Source organism: Chiloscyllium plagiosum, unplaced genomic scaffold (genome assembly GCF_037043375.1).
Source record: "Chiloscyllium plagiosum isolate Xiang-an unplaced genomic scaffold, Cpla_swu_hap1 HiC_scaffold_11, whole genome shotgun sequence".
NCBI lineage: Eukaryota > Metazoa > Chordata > Chondrichthyes > Orectolobiformes > Hemiscylliidae > Chiloscyllium > Chiloscyllium plagiosum.
In genome coordinates this window covers 19,642,538-19,661,662 of record NW_028270149.1, presented here as the reverse complement: position 1 = coordinate 19,661,662, position 19,125 = coordinate 19,642,538, and the positions used below count along the sequence as shown (strand labels likewise).

Below are 19,125 nucleotides of genomic sequence, written 5' to 3'. Positions count from 1 at the left end.
TGGTCATTCACCAAAACACAACCACACTAAATTTGAGTTTCTCCAGGACAGGACAGAGGTTTTGCTACATAACAAACAAAAAAAAATAAAGTTATCTAGATATGGGATCCAGTTTTTTTTTAAAATTAGAAACACCCAGCAAGACAATGTTTCCATCTATCCCCCAAACCATCACTTTACAAAAGTTTAACTCCAGAGAAATGAACTCTCTAAATTGAATTTTCAAGTTCATTTTAGCTGATTTCTCCCAGACGGCTCACAACACATGCTCAAAGGCAACTGGGGGTGGAAAATAAATGCTGGCCCAGCCAGCGAAGCCCGCATTCCATGAAGGAATAAAACATTTCCTTACCTGTGAATTGTGAAATCTTCTCACATGACTACTCACAAAATTGAGGGCTTAGAGTTTCTCAGCTTTTAATTACCTGTGCTTTCTGACAAATGAAGTTTCACAAACTAAACATTTCTACTAATGTTACTTTGCTTATTCTGAACTCAACTGAACAACCTAATCTCCTATTTTAGGAATGGATCTGGTTTCTGACCCCAATCAGATCCTCTAAATTTCCAAAAACTTTTAATTTCTGAGGTTTTGCAAACTAAAACCAATTATAGAGTCATAGAGATGCACAGCACATAAACAAATGCTTCGGTCCAACTCATCCATGCCAACCAGATATCCTAGTCTAATTTGGTCCTATTTGCCAGCACTTGGCCCATATCCCTCTCACTCTTCCTATTCATATACTCATCCAGATGTCATTGTACTAGCCTCCACCACTTCTTCTAACAGCTGATTCCATGCACATATCATCCTCTGTGCGTAAAGGTTGCCCTTAGGTCCCTTTTATATCTTTCCCCCCTCACCCCTAAACCTATGCCCTCTAGTTCTGGACTCCTCCACCCCAAAACCTTGACTATTTATCCTATCCATGCCCCTCATGATTTTATAAACATATATAAGATCACCCTTCAGCCTTTGATGCTCCAGGGAAAACATCCGCAGCTTATTCAGCCTCTTCCTATAGCTCAAATAATCAAACTCTGGCAACATCCTTGTAAATCATTTCTGAACCCTTTCAAGTTTCACAAAATCCTTCCAATAGGGAGGAGTCTAGAATTGCATGTAATATTCCAAAACTGGCCTAACCAATGTCCTGAACAGTCTCAACATGACCTCCCAACTCCTGTACTCAATGCTCTGACCAAAAGGAAAGCATACCAACACCTTCTTCACTGTCCTATCTACCTGCAACTCTACTTTCAAGGAACTATGAACGTGCACTCCAAGGTCTCTTTGTTCAGAAACGCTCCCCAGGAACTTACCATTAAATGTATAAGTCCTGGCTAAAATTTGCTTTTCCAAAATGCAGCACCTCACATTTATCTAAATTAAAGTCCATCTGCCACTCCTCAGCCCATTGGCCCATCTGATTAAGATCCCATTGTACTCTGAAGTAACCTTCTTCTCTGCCCACTACACCTCCAATTTTGATGTCATCTGCAAACTTACTAATTATACCTCCTATGTTCACATCCAAATCATTTATATGAATGATGAAAAGCAGTGGACCCAGCAGCAATCCTTGTAGCCACCACTGGGTGCATAGTTTTTAACTTGTAACCTTGCCTGAAGTCTACAGTAGTGACTCAAGTGGGTTCTTTCTTGATTATAGTTTTTATTAAGATCTGTCTCTTGATTAAATTTTAAAAATATAAACCATAGGTATTAAGTTAGCCTGGAGCACTGTTTTTAAAAGCAGAGACAATTCTATTTTCTGCATCTGTAGATTGTGAAGGAGCAAAGATGGTCTTTAGTAGAGTGACATGCTCTGCCTGTCTGATATGAGTATTTAGGGAGAGTTTCCATGTTCCTAATGATTTTCTCTGCAGGAAGTGTCTTTGGTTGTGAATTCTATCATATTGCATGGTTTGGTTGGAGCAGCAGTGAGAGGCAATGAGGAATTTACAAGAGCTACGGCATGTAATAGATGGTAACTGTAGGAAGGGAGAAAAGCCGCAGATACAGTCAGGTACATGGCAATCATTGATTATTCTGAACCAAAAACAAGCTAATGACCCTTAATGTTTGCTCCAACCTTTATAAAACCACCACTGTAAAAACACCTTCCATTAATACTTCAGGAGACCTTCGCCTCTGACACATATTGGTTTAGGCCACTGCTCTACACCTTTTATTAAAGAAATTTTCAAAACAAGTAACCAGATGCCACTATTTTAAAACACGAACTCCAAAAATTATATTAATATATGTATACATCAGGCACTTTTCATTACAATATACCATAGGTCAATACAAAAACAGATATAAAAATGTTGCTACTTGAATGCATCACTGAATAAAGCAATTTGTGAGAAATCAAATTGATCTCATGAAAATCAAATACTAACACTTGAGAAAATCCTGAGCAGTTTTTGAAATAAAAATTATTTTAGCTCCTGCTTCTAAATAACTGGCTTAATGGTTAGCACTGCTGCCTTATGGCACCAGGGACCCAGGTTAAATTCCGCCCTCGAATGATTGTGTAGAGTTTGCACATTCTCCACATGTCTATATGTTTCCATCAGGTGCTCTGGTTTCAAGTCCAAAGATGTACGGTTTAGTTGGATTAGCTGTGCTATAGTGCCCAGGGATATGTAGGCTGAGTGGATTAACCATGCATTTGGATAGGATGGGTCTAGGTGGGATCTTCTTCTGCAGTCAGTGTGGGCTTGAAGTGCTGAACTGCCTGCTTCCACACTGTAGGGATTCTAATTTTCTATATCCCTTCGATCTTGATACTCCCGTGAGAGGAATTAGTTTCCGTAGATCTACTCTACTGAATCCTTTTAATATTTTAAACTTTTGATCAGATCATCCATTGTCTGGGGAATGTATGTTCAGTTTATGCAACTTGTCCTCCTGTGTTAGCTCCGTACAGACCAATAGGTTATAGTATTAACAATTTATGGAAAGAACAAGTTTCATTGACCAAATAATTCCTTATCATTCAGTGTATGTTCTGTGCTTATTTGTAATGTAGGATTACCTTTATGATGAGAGACATCAATGAATGCATTTACACTACAAACTCAGCATTGGTGCAATGTTGTTACTTAATTGTTACAATGCAAATTGATTACAAAGCGAAGCATAGTGGAAGTTCTCTTTCAAGAAATCTCACTTTCATGCCTTTATCAGGTTGAGTCTTGACTTCAAATTCAAGTTGCATTTATTCTATAACTGCAGCATGGTGGTAAGCAATACAAACACACACTTAAAAAACTGAAGCTGGAGCAGTGGATTCAGTTACTGAATGACTGAAGTATGTCCAAATTTTGTTAATATTGTTTTAACAGTTATATCAGTCCACTGCAGCCAAAATCTCCTCAATTGATCCAACACATGTTATGCATAATTCATCAAGGGCAGAAATTCGGAACAAATTCATAACCAAGATAGTAAGAAAAGAACATTTTGTTATCCAATAACAATAGATTTTAGATTAATTGAAGAATGGGGTCAGGAGAAGCCCAGGAAACAAACCGCATGCAAGTCATTACTAATATATGAAGCAATAATATTTGAAGGATTGAAACTAAAAATTGAAAATAAGGATTTTAACATGTTTTAAGCTATTCTTCAAAATAAAATTCCATCAAGGCTTTGCAAATTAAGAACAGCAAATGCAAACTTAGAAATAAAATAGACAAATTCCTTTATTTCTACATGCCATTTTTCAATAAGTAAAATATAAAATGGTGATCAATGGCTTCCATATTAAATATAATTGATATTAGGTGTAAAAACATCCTTTTATGTTGCTTTATTTTGCATTGCGGATCAAAATGGGAAAAGGACTGCTTCAAACCAAGGACTATGGAAGACGTTGCAACATATTTAAAAACAAGTACCTGGAACTCATTGTGAGTTGTGTTTACACTGTTGATCTGTTCAAGCAGTGAGGGAAGATGTCTAAAATGCTTTGGCACCATGGGTGTTTATGCAGAATAGCTTTGCCCAGAGAGATTGCTGATTGGTTTGTGCATACAGGACTTCTTGTATAGGTCAGGAATCATCAGCATGGGTACAGCTCTCTGATCAGCTCAAGAACAGGTGAATAGACAGTTCATGAACAATGCAGAAGCAGAAACCTCCAGCTTGCAATAGAAATTAGATGTTTCTCACTGCAGAGAAGTAACCAAAATCTGGAAGATAGCTAGCTATTCTCTTCCAACTTTTGATGGAAGCTGTTGCCTCTAACCAGTGACTGAAAGACTGAACAATTAATGTGCCAATTGCCCAGTGTCTGTGGCAAAGAACTATAAGAACATGGAAAGAATAAGGAAGTTTGGATCAAAATGTTTTGGGAAGCAAAAGGGACATCTCATTGAATCTGGTGGACTGGTATTGTTGAACAATGCTTCCCCATTATTATTTCTCCACCCATAACATCTTGTCTTTGTGCAAGTGTGTGATTTGTTTTAAGAAGAGGGTTATAGTTTTAGCAAGTAGAGTTACATGATGATCATTCACATTATGTTTGCCTGTGGTTAGAAATGATGTCTTTGTTGGTAATTAGTAGTTTCTTGCTACATACAGAAACCTCGTTAGTGGTTTTATTTATAACCTGAGTTCATTAGATTTTGTGTAATTGGATTACATTGTTAATTATTGTGATGACCCCAGGAATTATAGGGCTCAAGTACAGGCTCACTTTCCCAACTAAGTGGAATTAGCATTTTTTCCACAAGTTCACACAGTGAAATCACATTGGATTTTCAAATTGGAAACCTATACTTAGAATGCTTAATGTTATCTTTCCACTTTCTTGTTGCAGCTTCCAGTGCACTTCGTACAGGCCATCAAACCATATTCTGCCCCCTTGGATACTTCCCTTGTGGCAATGTCAGCGTGTGTCTACCACAGCCACTACATTGCAATGGGGTCATAGACTGTGAAAATGGAGCTGATGAGGACAAATGTGGTAGGTACAGTCGGGTTAATGTTGATAACAGGTGTAGGAATCTGTGTGTTTGAGTTATAGAGTCATAGAGGTGTACAGCACAGAAACAGACCCTCCAATCCAACTCGTCTATGCTGACCATATATCCAAAATCAATCTAGTCCCATTTGCCAGCATTTGGCCCATATCACTCCAAACCCTTCCGATTCATATACCCATCCAGATGCCTTTCAAATGTTGTAATTGTACCAGCCTCCACCACTTCCTCTGGCAGCTCATTGCATACATGCACCACCCTCTGCCCTTCAGATTCCTTTTATATCTTTCTCCTCTCACCTTAAATCTATGCCTTCTAGTTCTGGACTCCCCGCCCCTCATGATTTCATAAACTTCTATAAGGTCACCCCTCAGCCTCCAATACTCCAGTGAAAACAGCCCCAGCCTATTCACCCTCGTAAGATAGCTCAAACCCTCGAACAGTGGCAGCATCCTTGTAAATCTTTTCTGAACTCTTTCAAGTTTCACAACATCCTTCTTGTAGGGGGAAAGACCAGAATTGCACATAATATTCCAAAATTGGCCTAAGCAATATTTGTGCAGACTCAACATGAACTCCCAACGCCTATACTCAATGCACTGACTAATAAACCAAGCATACCAAACACCTTCTTCACTATCCTATCTACCAGCGATTACACTTTCAAGCAACTATGAACCTCCACTCCAAGGTCATGTTTAGCAACTCCCCCCCAGGACCTTACCATTAATGTATAAGTCCTGCTAAGATTTGCTTTCCCAAAATGCAGCACCTCATATTTATCTAAATTAAACTCCATCTGCCACTCCTCAGCCCATAGGCCCATCTGATCAAGATGCCATTGTACTCTGAGGTAACCTTCTTCACTGTCCACTGCACCTCCAATTTTGATGTCACCTGCAAACTTACTAACTATACTTCCTATATTCACATCCAAATCATTTATATAAATGAAGAAAAGCAGTGGGCCCAGCACCGATCCATGTGGCACTAGTCACAGGTTTCCAGTCTGAAAAGCAACCCTCCATACCACCCTCTGTCTTCTACCTTCAAGCCAGTTCTGTATCCAAGTGGCTAGTTCTCCCTGTACTCCATATGATCTAATCTTGCTAAGCAGTCTACCATGAGGAACCTTGTTGAATGCTTTACTAATGTCCATATAGATCACATTCACCTCTCTGCCCTCATCAATCTCTTTGTTGCTTCTTCAAAATCAATCAAGTTAGTAAGACATAATTTCCCATGCACAAAGCCATGTTGACTATCTCTAAACAGTCCTTGGCTTTCCAAATACTTGTAAATCCTGTCCCTCGGCTTTCTACAAGTATGTCAGGAATAAAAGAATGATTAGAGTAAGATTAGAGCTAGTCAAGGACAGTAGTGGGAAGTTGTGCATGAAGTCCGAGGAGATAGGAGAGGCACTAAATGGATATTTTTCATCAGTATTTACAGTAGAAAATGACAATGTTGTCAAGGAGAATACTAAGATACAGGCTATTAGGCTAGATGGAATTAAGGTTCATAACGAGGAATTGTTAGCAATTCTGGAAAGTGTGAAAATAGATAAATCCCCTGGGTTGGATGGGATTTAATCTAGGATTTTCTGAGAAGCTAGGGAGGAGATTGCAGAGCGTTTGGCTTTGATCTTTATGTCATCATTGTCTACAGGAATAGTGCCAGAGGACTGGACGATAGCAAATGTTGTCTCCTTGTTCAAGAAGGGGAGTAGGGACAACCCTGAAAATTATAGACTAGTGAGCCTTACTTTATTTGTGGGTAATGTGTTGGAAAGGATTATAAGAAGTAGGATTTTTAATCATCTAGAAAGGAATAATTTGATTAGGGATAATCAACACGGTTTTGTGAAGGGTAGGTCGTGCCTCACAAACCTTATTGAGTTCTTTGAGAAGGTGACCAAACAGGTAGATGAGGGTAAAGCGATCGATGTGGTGTATATGGATTTCAGTAAGGCGTTTGATAAGGCTCCCCACGGTAGGCTATTGCAGAAAATACTGAGGCATGGGATTGAGGGTGATTTAGTGGTTTGGATTAGAAATTGGCTAGCTGTAAGAAGCCAGAGGGTGGTGGTTGACGGGAAATGTTCATCCTGGAGTTCAGTTACTAGTGGGGTACATCAAGGATCTGTTTTGGGGCCACTGCTCTTTAGTCATTTTTATTAATGACCTGATGAGGGCATATAAGGATGGGTTAGTAAACTTGCAGATGACACTAAAGTCAGTGCAGTTGTGGACAGTGTGGAAGGATGTTGCATGTGACAGAGGGACATAGATAAGCTGCAGAGCTGGGCTGAGAGGTGGCAAATGGAGTTTAATGCAGAAAAGTGTGAGGTGATTCACTGTAGAAGGAGTAACAGAAATACAGAGTACTGGGCTAATGTTAAGATTCTTGGTAGTGTAGATGAGCAGAGAGATCTCAGTGGCCATGTGCATAGATCCCTGAAAGTTGCCACACAGGTTGATAGAGTTAGTTAAGAAGGCATACGGCGTGTTAGCTTTTATGGGTAGAGGAATTGAGTTTCGGAACCATGAGGTCATGTTGCAGCTGTACAAAACTCTGGTATGGCTGCACGTGAAGTATTGTGTACAGTTCTGGTTGCCACATTATAGGAAGGATGTGGAAGCATTGGAAAGGGTGCAGAGGAGATTTACCAGGATGTTGCCTGGTATGAAGGGAATGTCTTATGAGGAAAGGCTGAGGGATTTGAGGCTATTTTCATTAGAGAGAAGAAGTTTGAGAGGTGACTTAACGGAGGTGTACAAGATGATCAGAGGATTAGATAGGGTGGACACCATTCATCGGATGGTGATGGCCAACATGAGGGGACATAGCTTTAAATTGAGGGGTGATAGATATAGGACAGATGTCAGAGGTAGGCTCTTTACTCAGAGTAGTAAGGGTGTGGAATGCCCTGCATGCAACAGTAGGAGACTCGCCAACTTTAAGGGCATTTAAATGGTCATTGGATAGGCATATGGATGAAAAGGGAATAGTGTAGGTTAGATCGACTTCAGATTGGTTTCACAGGTTGGTGCAACATCAAGGGTCGAAGGGCTTGTACTGTGCTGTAATGTTCTATGTTCTCAGGATTCCCTCCAATAACTTGCCAATCACTGATGTCAGGCTCACTGGTCTATAGGGTGGGGTGGGGGGAGGGGGAGTGGGGGGGGAGGGGCGGTTGGGTGGGGGTGGGGGTGGGGTTGGTGCAGCAATCACTCCCAAGCTTCCCACAGAGTTCTAGAGTACACCTGATCAGGTCCTGGGGACTTATCCACTTTTATGCATTTTAAGGCATCCATCACCTTCCCCTCTGTAATATGGATACTTTTCAAGATGTCACAATTTAATTCCCCATGTTCTATTTCTTCCATGTCCTTCACTCATTTAGTATTTCCCCATCTCCTATGGTTCCCTGCATAGGCTGCTTTGCTGAACTTTGTGGGGCCCTATTCTCTCCCTAGTTACCCTTTTGGATTCTCCTTAACCCTATTTGCCAAACCTATCTCATATCCCATTTTCGCCCCTCTGATTTCCCTGGTAGGTATATTCCTACTGCCTTTATGCTCTTCTGGGGATTCACTTGATCTCTCCTGTCTATACCTGACATCTGCTTCCTTCCTTTTCTTGACCAAAACCTCAATTTCTCTCGCCATCCAGCATTCCTTACACTTACCAGCCTTTCCTTTCACCCTAACAGGAACATATTGACTCTGGACTCTCGTTATCTCATTTTTGAAGACTTCCTATTTCCCAGCCGTCCCTTTACCTGCGCAGAGGCAATTTGATAGATATGTATCTTGAAAAATCGATGGTGATATGACCTGCCTCCAGACAATTTTTCATGTTGATTTATTTTCTTTGGAAGGGACTCTCAAGGCAGTCTTGCATTCAATCTACAATAGAGATAACAGATAATGACATATTTGATTATTGACTTTGTGCCAACTGCCTTTGATGACATAAAAGAACTTTGCCCCAACCTTTGTCAAATATAGTGATATTTAGATCCAAAGTAATCAATGGCATAATATTTACCTTAACTAGTTTGCAGAGAATTAGTTATACAAATTGTCATAAAAAAAGCAAAATTTCTAGGATTTAGGCAAAACTAGTCTCCTGAAAGCAATTAGATTCTGGCTGTTCTTGCTGTTTTAAAAGACAGGGTTGAATTTCCCTGTTGTCTTGATGACAGTCTAGGAAGCAGTTGGAGAGCCAGTAAAATATACAGTAGCCAATACCCAGTCGCAGTTTCAGAGCGGAGTTGGTTATCTGCTCCACACCAGAGATGGGGCCATGAAAGGCCTCAGCCTGAAGCCAAATGGTTCACCCTCTTCTCCGAGCAGCCTCGTGGCTTTGACCCCATAATGATTAATTTAGATCTTTGCCTCAGAGGATGCCTCCATATTGAATTGCCCACCTCTCCTTGTGTGACTGTGAGTCAACCATCTTATTAAGAATGTGATGCAGAGGTCTCCAATTAAGAGGCAGCCTCTGGGAAGATTGTACCTCTTTCTCGCTCCTAGCAAATCTGATTTTAAAGCCATTTTGGAGTTTATCTGAAGAGTGAAGCTTTGATATAACCTCCTGCATCACTCATCTGCTTTATTTTTCCTGTTTAGCTGACATCTATGGCTGGCCAAAACTTGTAGATTGGTACTTCGACCAAGTTACAACTATTAATGATGAATCAGGCGATTGCTGTGAGTAACCAGATATTTTACCTGATTTGTAGATTTGTGTTTCCCATTTGAAAACTAGCTTAATCGGTTGCCAAACAATTGCAGTCACACAGCATTATACAGTTATCAGGACTTTAAATTCCTGAATTTAAAAATTCCAATTCCCAGTTCCTAGTATTGCATCTCTGTGTAGAGAAAGTTTCCTAATGCATTCCTTTGTGATTCTGTGTAATATTTGTTAACTTTTAACTCATTGACAATCTTACACTTCATTCCAGCACTCGACTTGTATCCAAAGAGATGTACGTGTGAAGGTTTTAAAATTACCTGTGAAGATGCAGGACTTATCACTGTGCCATCAGTTTCCACCAATGTAACAAAACTGTAAGTGACTTGACCATTCCTCTCCTTGAGTAACACAATCAACAGACTAATGTCCACATCAAACAGACTTCAGTGTTTCTTTGTTTTTGGAAAGCAGTTTTCCCACCTCGTGTCCAGACTTTTACACTTCCCTATGTTTTTCTCTCTGACAACATAAGAAATAATTTACTTACCAAGTCCACAAAGCCATCTACAATCTATTCATATCTGAAGGAAGCCTCTTTGATCTCCAAAGATTTGGGAGGAAATGCCAGAAATAAAGCAGCCACCTCATTCCTCCTGCATTTTATTTTTAATAGCTTTTCCGCTAATGATCAGAGTTAGAAAATTTCTAGAAAGAAAATTGATATTAAAGACAAAGTAATTCTAGAATTTTTGTTGGGTGTTCTTACAGAAATGTACAATAGAAAGCATAAAATTGATCCTCCATGTGTGGGGAGTGATAGCCTATTGCTAAACTATAAATCCAGGGACCCTGATAATGTTCTGGGGACCTGGGCTTGAATCTAGCCACGGCATATGGTGGAAATTGAATTTAGTAAAACCTCTGGAATTAGGAGTGTAATGATGACCATAAAACCATTGCTGATTGTCAGGAAAGCCCATTTGGTTCACTAATGCCCTTTAGGGAAGGTAACTGTTGTCTTTACATGGTCTGGCCTACATGCGACTGCAGACCCACAGCAATGCGGTTGAAGTTTAGTTGCCCTCTGGGCAATTAAGGATGCTGGTCTTGCCGGTGATGCCCACATTCCATGAAGGAATAAAGAAAAGGTTACCCTCTGGATGTGTATTGGGATGGTGCTTTGTCCACTTGGCAGTGAAGTCACCCTAGTTTTTAAGTCAGAGTTTATTTTTATTCTTTCAGAGGATGCAGGTGTGACTGGCAAGGCTGACATTTGTTGCCCATCCCTAATTGCCCTTGACTGCCACAGAAGGCATCACGGTTGTTGCTAGATGACTGACCTGCATGACTCACTGCTTATGGCCACAAACCAGCTGGGCTTTGAGGGAGTAGAATTCCTCCAGTTCCAGTATGGAGCAAACTTCACATCTTGTGCCTGAGACACAATGTGTGCTGTCAATGACAGCCTGCATCATGGAAAGGTCTGCAATCCAAGCAAGACTACAACTCTCTCCATCTGTTTGTGTCTGGCAAGAGAAAATGAAATGAAGTTGGCTGACTTTGATTCAGGAACCTCACAGAATAAGAATGACAAGCTACAAGATAATGCAAAAATCCCTGATTCCATCCAAGTAGGGGCCAGATGAGTAGTTTCATTGTCCTGGTAACCTTCACAGCCACTGGCAAAGTAGTTCTTGCCCTGCTTTGGGGTTAGAATTGTGCCTGCACTGAATGGCAGATTCCTGTGAGGATGTCTGGGTTGAAATGCAGAAATCTTATGCATTGTTCCTCATTGAAGTTCGGGCAGGAACACTTTGCACAGATATGGGCTTCTGCTAATATCACTTCTTCCTGTTTTTCTCCTCAAGTGTTCAGTCACTTGTTTGGAAGCTCACTGCTCAACCTTGCAGTCTGGCTTTATTCCAAGAGGAATACTTATTAATTTCTGGGAGCAGCTAGTTTATGCAAAGGTTTTGTATTCACAAAGCTGACCTTCAACACCTACCACATTGCTCCCTAAAAACATTCACAACTTATCAATAGCACGGTGGCTCAATGGTTAGCACTGCTGCCTCACAGCATCAGGGACCAGGATTCAATTGCAGTCTCGGGTAACTGTCTGTTTGGAATTTGCACATTCTCTTCGTGTCTGCGTGGGTTTCCTCCGTGTCCTCCAGTTTCCTCCCACAGTCCAAAGATGTGCAGGTCAGGTGAATTGGCCATGCTAAATTGCCCATAGTGTTAGGTGCATTAGTCAGAGGGAAATGGGTCTGGGTGGGTTCCTCTTCATAGGGTCAGTGTGGACTTGTTGGGCCACACTGTAGGGAATCTAATTTAAATCAGCCAGGATCTAACCTGTAAGTAGTTGGTGATCATTTGAAATAGAGTGGTGGTGGTTTTCTTCCCCATAATAAGTGATGTTAAGAGACGGCATAGGTTATTGTGAGGAGCCGTGAAATTACATTAAGTCAATGTTGTACACTGATCTGCCTGTTCTGCATTACTAGCTTGCTAACATCTTCACTGCTTTGATACCTGATGGAATTTGTGGCTGGAGTGCATGCATGCACATTGGATATATTCTTGGTTCATCTACAGCAGATGTAGTGACAAAACAAGAGACGCTAGCCACTCTACATTCATGCCCACGACCTATATATAAGAATTCATTGCTGTTATATGTGTCTTACCTTAGTAAACCAAAACTGTTTTAAAACTCTCTGTCTTCTGCCTCAATCTAGGTTGCTAATGCAAAACAACATCACAACCCTCCTTGATGACCAGTTCATTAGATACAGACAACTGGAACTACTGTGAGTATTTCTCTAATATTAAGAGAACAAATTAGCTAGCCATGGAACCCTTCGAAATGCACGAACCAAGTGTGCTATATTTAGTCTGATTGCAAACTTGATTTGTGATTTATAGTTTAGGCAAATCTGAGCTAATGGTTTAGGAGGAAAAGTGCAAACCTTCGACAAGCAGACAAGACTTTGAAGTTATATTATAGAAGATGGATCTACGCTTATGGTTTGTCTTTCAGAGAGACATTCCTACTCTTTTTGACGATAGCCAGTTATCCTACCCCCACCCATCACTCCCTGTCCCATGGTGAATCATCCATTAATGAATTAGTTCCCCTCGTTTGATCTTGTACCTCATTAGTGCCTCTCATGTTCTTATGCTAAAAACAAACTGAACAGATGTGCTGCAGAAAATTCCCCTCACACTTGAGTATGTTCATAACATTGAAGTACGTGCAACCTGCTGGCACTGGGAGGGAAACAGGAATGACAATTCTGCATGAATTACCCAATTCTGATCACCAGTATTCACACAAAAGAATAGTATAACCTGCAAGATAGTAATCTGGACAAAAATAACACCCATTATAACATTTGGGTTTTATCTGTCTATACTGACAGACACTAAGTTCTCATCAGAACGAGGGTCTAATAAAAAAAATCTCAGCTTGTAATATCTTCCAATAAAGTTACTTCGTTACTCAATACCAAGTCATTCCTGATTTATTGTGGATTACTAAAAATTGTGAATGCTGATTTGAATGCTAGATTGTCTACATCTCACCTCATATTATTCCTATCTCTTCCCCTACCATCAATTGCTTTAGCCAATGAAAATCTATCTATATCAGTCCTGAAATCTCCAGTCACTCCAGTATCAACAATATATTTGGGGGTGTGAGTCAAAATTATTGGGTGGACAGGAAGTGCAACTTCAGAATTCCATTAATCATCATGTGGCCTAACACTAATTTTAATATTATGTTCATGTGTTCTTGATTTCTGCCACCAGAGGAACTGTCAGACTGAGAACATCCTTTTAATATTTTAAAACTCTTCCAACTTTTGTACAACAAGAAATGGATACAATCCATGTTTACAGCCACTTTGCATAATTTCAACTTCTGACTTCTGGTATTATTATAATGAATCTATGCTGCAGCACTCCAGGAACAATATATACTTATTAAGATGCAATGCCCAGAACTGAACACCATGCTCCAAAAACAGCTCAACAGAGCTTGAAATATATTGATGTTTAGATTTCTTCCATTTTTATATTAGTCCAACCAGCCCTTTTTAAGATATTTTCTGTACTTGTACATTATATTTTAGATTAGATTAGATTACATTACAGTGTGGAAACAGGCCCTTCGGCCCAACAAGTCCACACCGACCCGCCGAAGCGAACCCACCCATTCCCCTACATTTACCCCTTACCTAACACTACGGGCAATTTAGCATGGCCAATTCACCTGACCTGCACATCTTTGGACTGTGGGAGGAAACCGGAGCACCCGGAGGAAACCCACGCAGACACGGGGAGAACGTGCAAACTCCACACAGTCAGTCGCCTGAGGCGACTATTTAGTTACAAACAAATACAGAGATTGCTGGAAAATCTCATGAGGTCTGGTAGCACCTGTGGAGAGAAATCAGAGTCAATCTTTCAGCTCTAGTGACCCTTCTTCAGAACTGGATTAGATTTTACTGATTTGTGTACTTAGTCCCATAATTACTTTTCTTGTGTCCGAAGTAGCCATATGCAGACTTGCTTACATTGAACTCAGTTTACTATAATTTATTCCCATACCTCTTCATCTCTGCAACTTCCTGCTCTTACCTGCACTACACAGACCCACTCCTAACTAGGCTGTAGCCAAATTTACCAAGACAAGCTTTTCAGACAGCTGTTATATAAATTATAAATGAGAAAGGTATCTTGTTAGGCTCAAGAATATATGCTCACCGGGAGTAACAACACCTTTTTTAAAAAATTTGGAACTTGAATTTTTAGAGCACGTTTAAAATAGCAAAATGCCCAAAGGACTTCATTACTGAACAACAATTTGACACATAGCTGGGAACAGAGGTTGAGAAATTAAGGAAAGAAATCTGGGGCAAGATTTCACTATCGTCTGGCAGCAGGAAGGAGAGCCTTCATAAATCTGCAGGTATCTTTCCCATTGTCTACACATCTGACCCTGAACGGGAAGCAACTTTGTTGGGGATGGATGAGGCCTTAGAAGATTTGTACATGAGCACCACGACCAAGAATGAGCAGAGGCCTCATTGATGTTGTGGTGTCCCTCACCATGTTTCCCACCTCCCAGGTCTCTGTCCTTTCCAGCCTTCCAAACGTAACCTCCTCCAACATCACCACCACATGCTCCAGTCTCCTCACCCGGCTCTTGTATCAGAGAGACCTCTGGATGTACTTGCACTCTAAACTCCCAGCACATTGTTATGTGGGAGTTTGTGTTGTCACAGCATTTGAGGGAAGCTTCTCTAGGCTGATACCAGATATGAGGAGACAATCTTAAGGTTGAGTAGGTTAGGCCTGTACCTGTTGAACTCCAGAAGAATGGGAGGTGATCTTATTGAAAAATGCAAGATTCTTTGGGTTCAGGGTAAATACAGAAGGGTTGTATCCCCTGTGTAAGAGTTTGAGAGCCAAGGGTATAATTTCATAATAAGGGGTTGCACATTTAAGACAAAAATGAAGAGAAATTTCCCTGTCCAGAGGGCTGTTGAGGCTGGGTTGTTAGGTATATCCAAGGCTGAAATCAGCAGATTTTTAATCAGGACGAGGATTGAAGGTTATGGCGAAAAGGCAGGAAACTGGATTTAAAGGTTGTCAGATTAGCTATGATCTCCCTGAAGGGTGGAGCAGATTCAATGATCACAATGTTGCTCTTCTGCTCCTACGTCTTCTGGTCTTATAGAGTGAGAAATGGGCAATGATAACACCATAAACACTTGTTTATTTGTGATGTCGTGGTTTAGACTCTGGGACACCAGTGTCCATGAGCTACTTCTCATATTTATGCAAGGAAGGATATATTTGCCACATTAGGGAGTGTAAAACATGTTCATCAGGGTCATCCTTGAGATTGTGGGGTTGTCCTGTGAGGAGAGACTGCAGAGACCGGGCTTGTACTCTCTAGAGTTTCCAAGAATGAGGGATGAAACATACAACATTCTTTCAGGTCTTGACTGGGCACATGAAGAAAACATATTTGCCCTAACTAGGAGTGGGGTTCTGGAACTGAATTACAGTCTCTGAATAAGGGGTGGTGTATGTAGGACTGAGATGAGGTGGAATTTCTTCATTCAGAATTGTGAATCTTTGGAATTCTGTACCCCAGAAGCCTGTGAAGGCTCAATCATTGAGTATATTCAAGACAATTTCTACTTATTATAGATATCAAGGGATATAGCATGGGAAGATGACATGACACAGAGATAGAAGATCACCTGTGATCAAGATGAATAGTGCAGCAGGCTCGTGGGCTGAAAGCCATTGTTCCTATATTCCTTGACCTTGGAAGCAGTTTCACCCCATGCCACTGGAGGGGGAAGCAGTTCAGGCATATTATGTTCATGGAATTTCAGAAGACAATGATAATTGGAAGCAGTCAGTAATGATTAAGTGAGGAGATACACATTAGTAACTGACTGAACACAGCCTACATATTTGAGAAGTCTTGTAGTGTGGAATGTAAGATTCTACCAGTGTACTTGTATAGCACACAAGTTTCTCTTTTTGAAAACAAAGTAGAACTTTTTCTCGTATAAAATCGAAACACTGTGGATCCTGGAAATCTTGACAAGAATTAAAAGATTAGACAGTACAGCAGATTCCTTCAGCCCATCAGATCTGTACTTCCGAAAATACAATATTACCTACATTTGTCCCACTTTCCCACACTGCATCCATTACCTTGAATGTTATGTTACAGCAACTGCTGGAGAAATTCAGCAGGTCAGGCAGCATCTGGAGAGAAAAACAGTATTAATGTTTCAAATCCAATACAATTTTCTTCTTGAACATTTTTTTATTGTGAAAATTCAGAAAATGGAAACAGATAGCAATAAAAAGTAAGTGTCTCACCCTGTGTATAACACGTTCACCACTCCTTGAGTCCCCTTGGATTTTTAAAAATCTGCCATTTTCACCAGTAAATAGGAAATTGGTAATTTCCTCAAGCAGGCAAGTTTTGTAAAACATTCAGCTCACCTCAAGTTAAAAGTTATTCCACCGTGAGGATTTACATTCTACCTGTAATAATATTAATCATAATCTACAAGCATAAAGACAAAACTAAAGTGACAAGAAATCAAAATGAGCAAGTTCAAACTTTTTAATCTGATCCCCTCGTCCATCTTTATTTCCGCTGTTCTTTCCTACTTGATGCCCTTTACAGAATTCTTTCTTGATTGTTTAATATTATATTTTTGTCATGAGCCTTGGTTAGCTCTCAACTCTGAGTCAGAATTCTCTACCACACATCTCATAAGGCAGTCACATTTCAATATGGAACCCCTGGAAGTGTCATCTTTCAAATAAGACATCAAACTGGGACCTTATCTAAACAATGATTCGAAGAAAACATGAGGAACTTTCCCATTGTCCGGGGCAATATTTATCCTTCAATCCATTTCATTAGAACACATTGCCATCTGTTTCTTATTTGTGGCAACATCCAAGAGACCTTTTCTGTTGCATAAACGTCAATGAAGCGTGTGGTGGTTGTAACGAAATTGCAGCAGACCCCCAACAAAGAACTGGCCAGGGAATAGTTTCAGCTTCTAACTCTCCCAAAAGACACATTTCAGCTCCTTAGAACAAAGCAAAGAGAATAGCCAGTGCCCTGCAGAACAGCTTCCAGAGCATGATGACCCTGATGCATGCTTCTGTCTCTCAGGGTTTTCAAGATCAGATAGCTACTTTCCAAACGGCACATGCTGTTTTTGTCTACTGAACAGTATAAATCAAATGCATCAACCGTCAAATGAAAGAGCTGATTATTGTAGAATAGATTCTGTCACTTAGATAGATGTAAAAAATGATTTTCCAGTGTATCCAAGGTGCCCTCCATTCATTTCTCAAAAATAATAGAACAATATGTGTACAAACTAAAAACCATTGTTGGAATGAAAATGATTAACATACTAGCCTCAGATTGAAAGCTGGCCATTTTCAAAAGACTGCACTGACTTCATGCTACATAAATGCCAAGCAATGACCATCTTCACAAGAGAAAATCTAACAATTGTCTTTGATGTTCAATGGCATTACCATCACTGAATCGTCCACTATCAGAATTCAGTGGGCTATCATTGACCAGAAACTGAACAGGACTTGCCACATAAATAATGTAGCTACAAAAAGAGGTCAGAGGCAGGGAATTTTGCAGCAAATAAACTCACTTCCTGACTCCCCACGGTCAATTTACTATCTGCAAGTACAAATCAGGGATGTGATGGGATACATTCAATGTGCCTGGCTGAGTGTAGATCTAACAACACAAGACACACGACACCCTCTCAGGACAAAGCAGCAACCTATCCATCAGCCTAAACTCTCACGCCCTCCAGTACCTATGCATGCTGACAGCAATGTGTACTGTATACAAAATGCCCTACAGTAACTGGCTCCTCTGCCAACTTGAAGGACAAGGGCTGTGAAAATGTATGTGAACACCACTACTGGCAAGTTCCCCTTCAAGTACTCACCATCCTTGGCAGCTCACTGTCATTTTCCTAAGGGCAATTAGGGATGGGGAGCAAGTGCTGGCCTAGCCAGTGACAGCCACATCCCATGCAAAGAATGAAAGAAAGCTCAAGTAAATTCTTCTTATCCTGTTATTGCACTTTATAGAAATAATTAAAAATTTCTTGTGAGGCATATGATCTGGAATTAAACATATACATTCACAATGATTAATCCGACTGGAGCGTTTCTATTGAAACCCTGGCTGTTGATACACAAACTTCATCTCAGATGGAGCATTCCCTGTAGGCTGAAACACATTTTGTGCAAGAAATTTACCAAAGATCACATGCTACCTGTGAAAATTCAATAGAAATGTCCTACGCTTTGCCTATTGCAGGGTATCAGGCAGAAGGCTGGAAGAATACAACAAGCCAGGCAGCATCCGAAGGTGGTGAAGTCAATGTTTCAGGTGTAACCCTTCTTCAGGACTGGGTGGGGGTAGGTGTAGGGGGAGCTGCAGATAAAGGGCTTGCAGGGGAAGAGTGGTGAAATGGGGAGAGGTGAAGTCAGGCAGAGGGTACGACCTGGTTGGTCAATGGGAGGGATGAATCCTGTAGGTGGCTGAGAGGAGTGAAAGGGAGGGGTAGGGGCTGGGAAGGGAGTCGGGGGAAGGGAAGGGAGATTACTTGAAATTGGAGAACTCAATGTTGAGTCCTGTATTGTCTGAATCCTGTAGCCTGTTAGTTTGCTTGTTCATTTCCTTGCCTGTTTCCTCAAATCACTGCTTGTCCTTTCTTCCGTAGGATTTTGCAAAACAACTCAATACATTCCATCTCCACCAGAGCCTTTGCAGGACTTTTCCGTCTAAAGAGACTGTAAGTATTTAAAGGC

At 40.6% G+C, this 19,125-nt stretch overlaps 1 protein-coding gene across 1 annotated transcript in view; it reads left to right on the top strand.

Moving 5' to 3' along the window:
* The window catches only part of rxfp2l (relaxin family peptide receptor 2, like), a 114,336-nt gene that overhangs the window by 44,943 nt on the left and 50,268 nt on the right, over positions 1 to 19,125 (top strand). Inside the window, exons 2-6 of the mRNA XM_043705268.2 lie at positions 4,842 to 4,988; positions 9,642 to 9,722; positions 9,980 to 10,085; positions 12,453 to 12,524; positions 19,038 to 19,109. Of these exons, the coding sequence (XP_043561203.1) occupies positions 4,842 to 4,988; positions 9,642 to 9,722; positions 9,980 to 10,085; positions 12,453 to 12,524; positions 19,038 to 19,109 (478 nt within the window). The remainder of the gene's footprint in view (positions 1 to 4,841; positions 4,989 to 9,641; positions 9,723 to 9,979; positions 10,086 to 12,452; positions 12,525 to 19,037; positions 19,110 to 19,125) is intronic.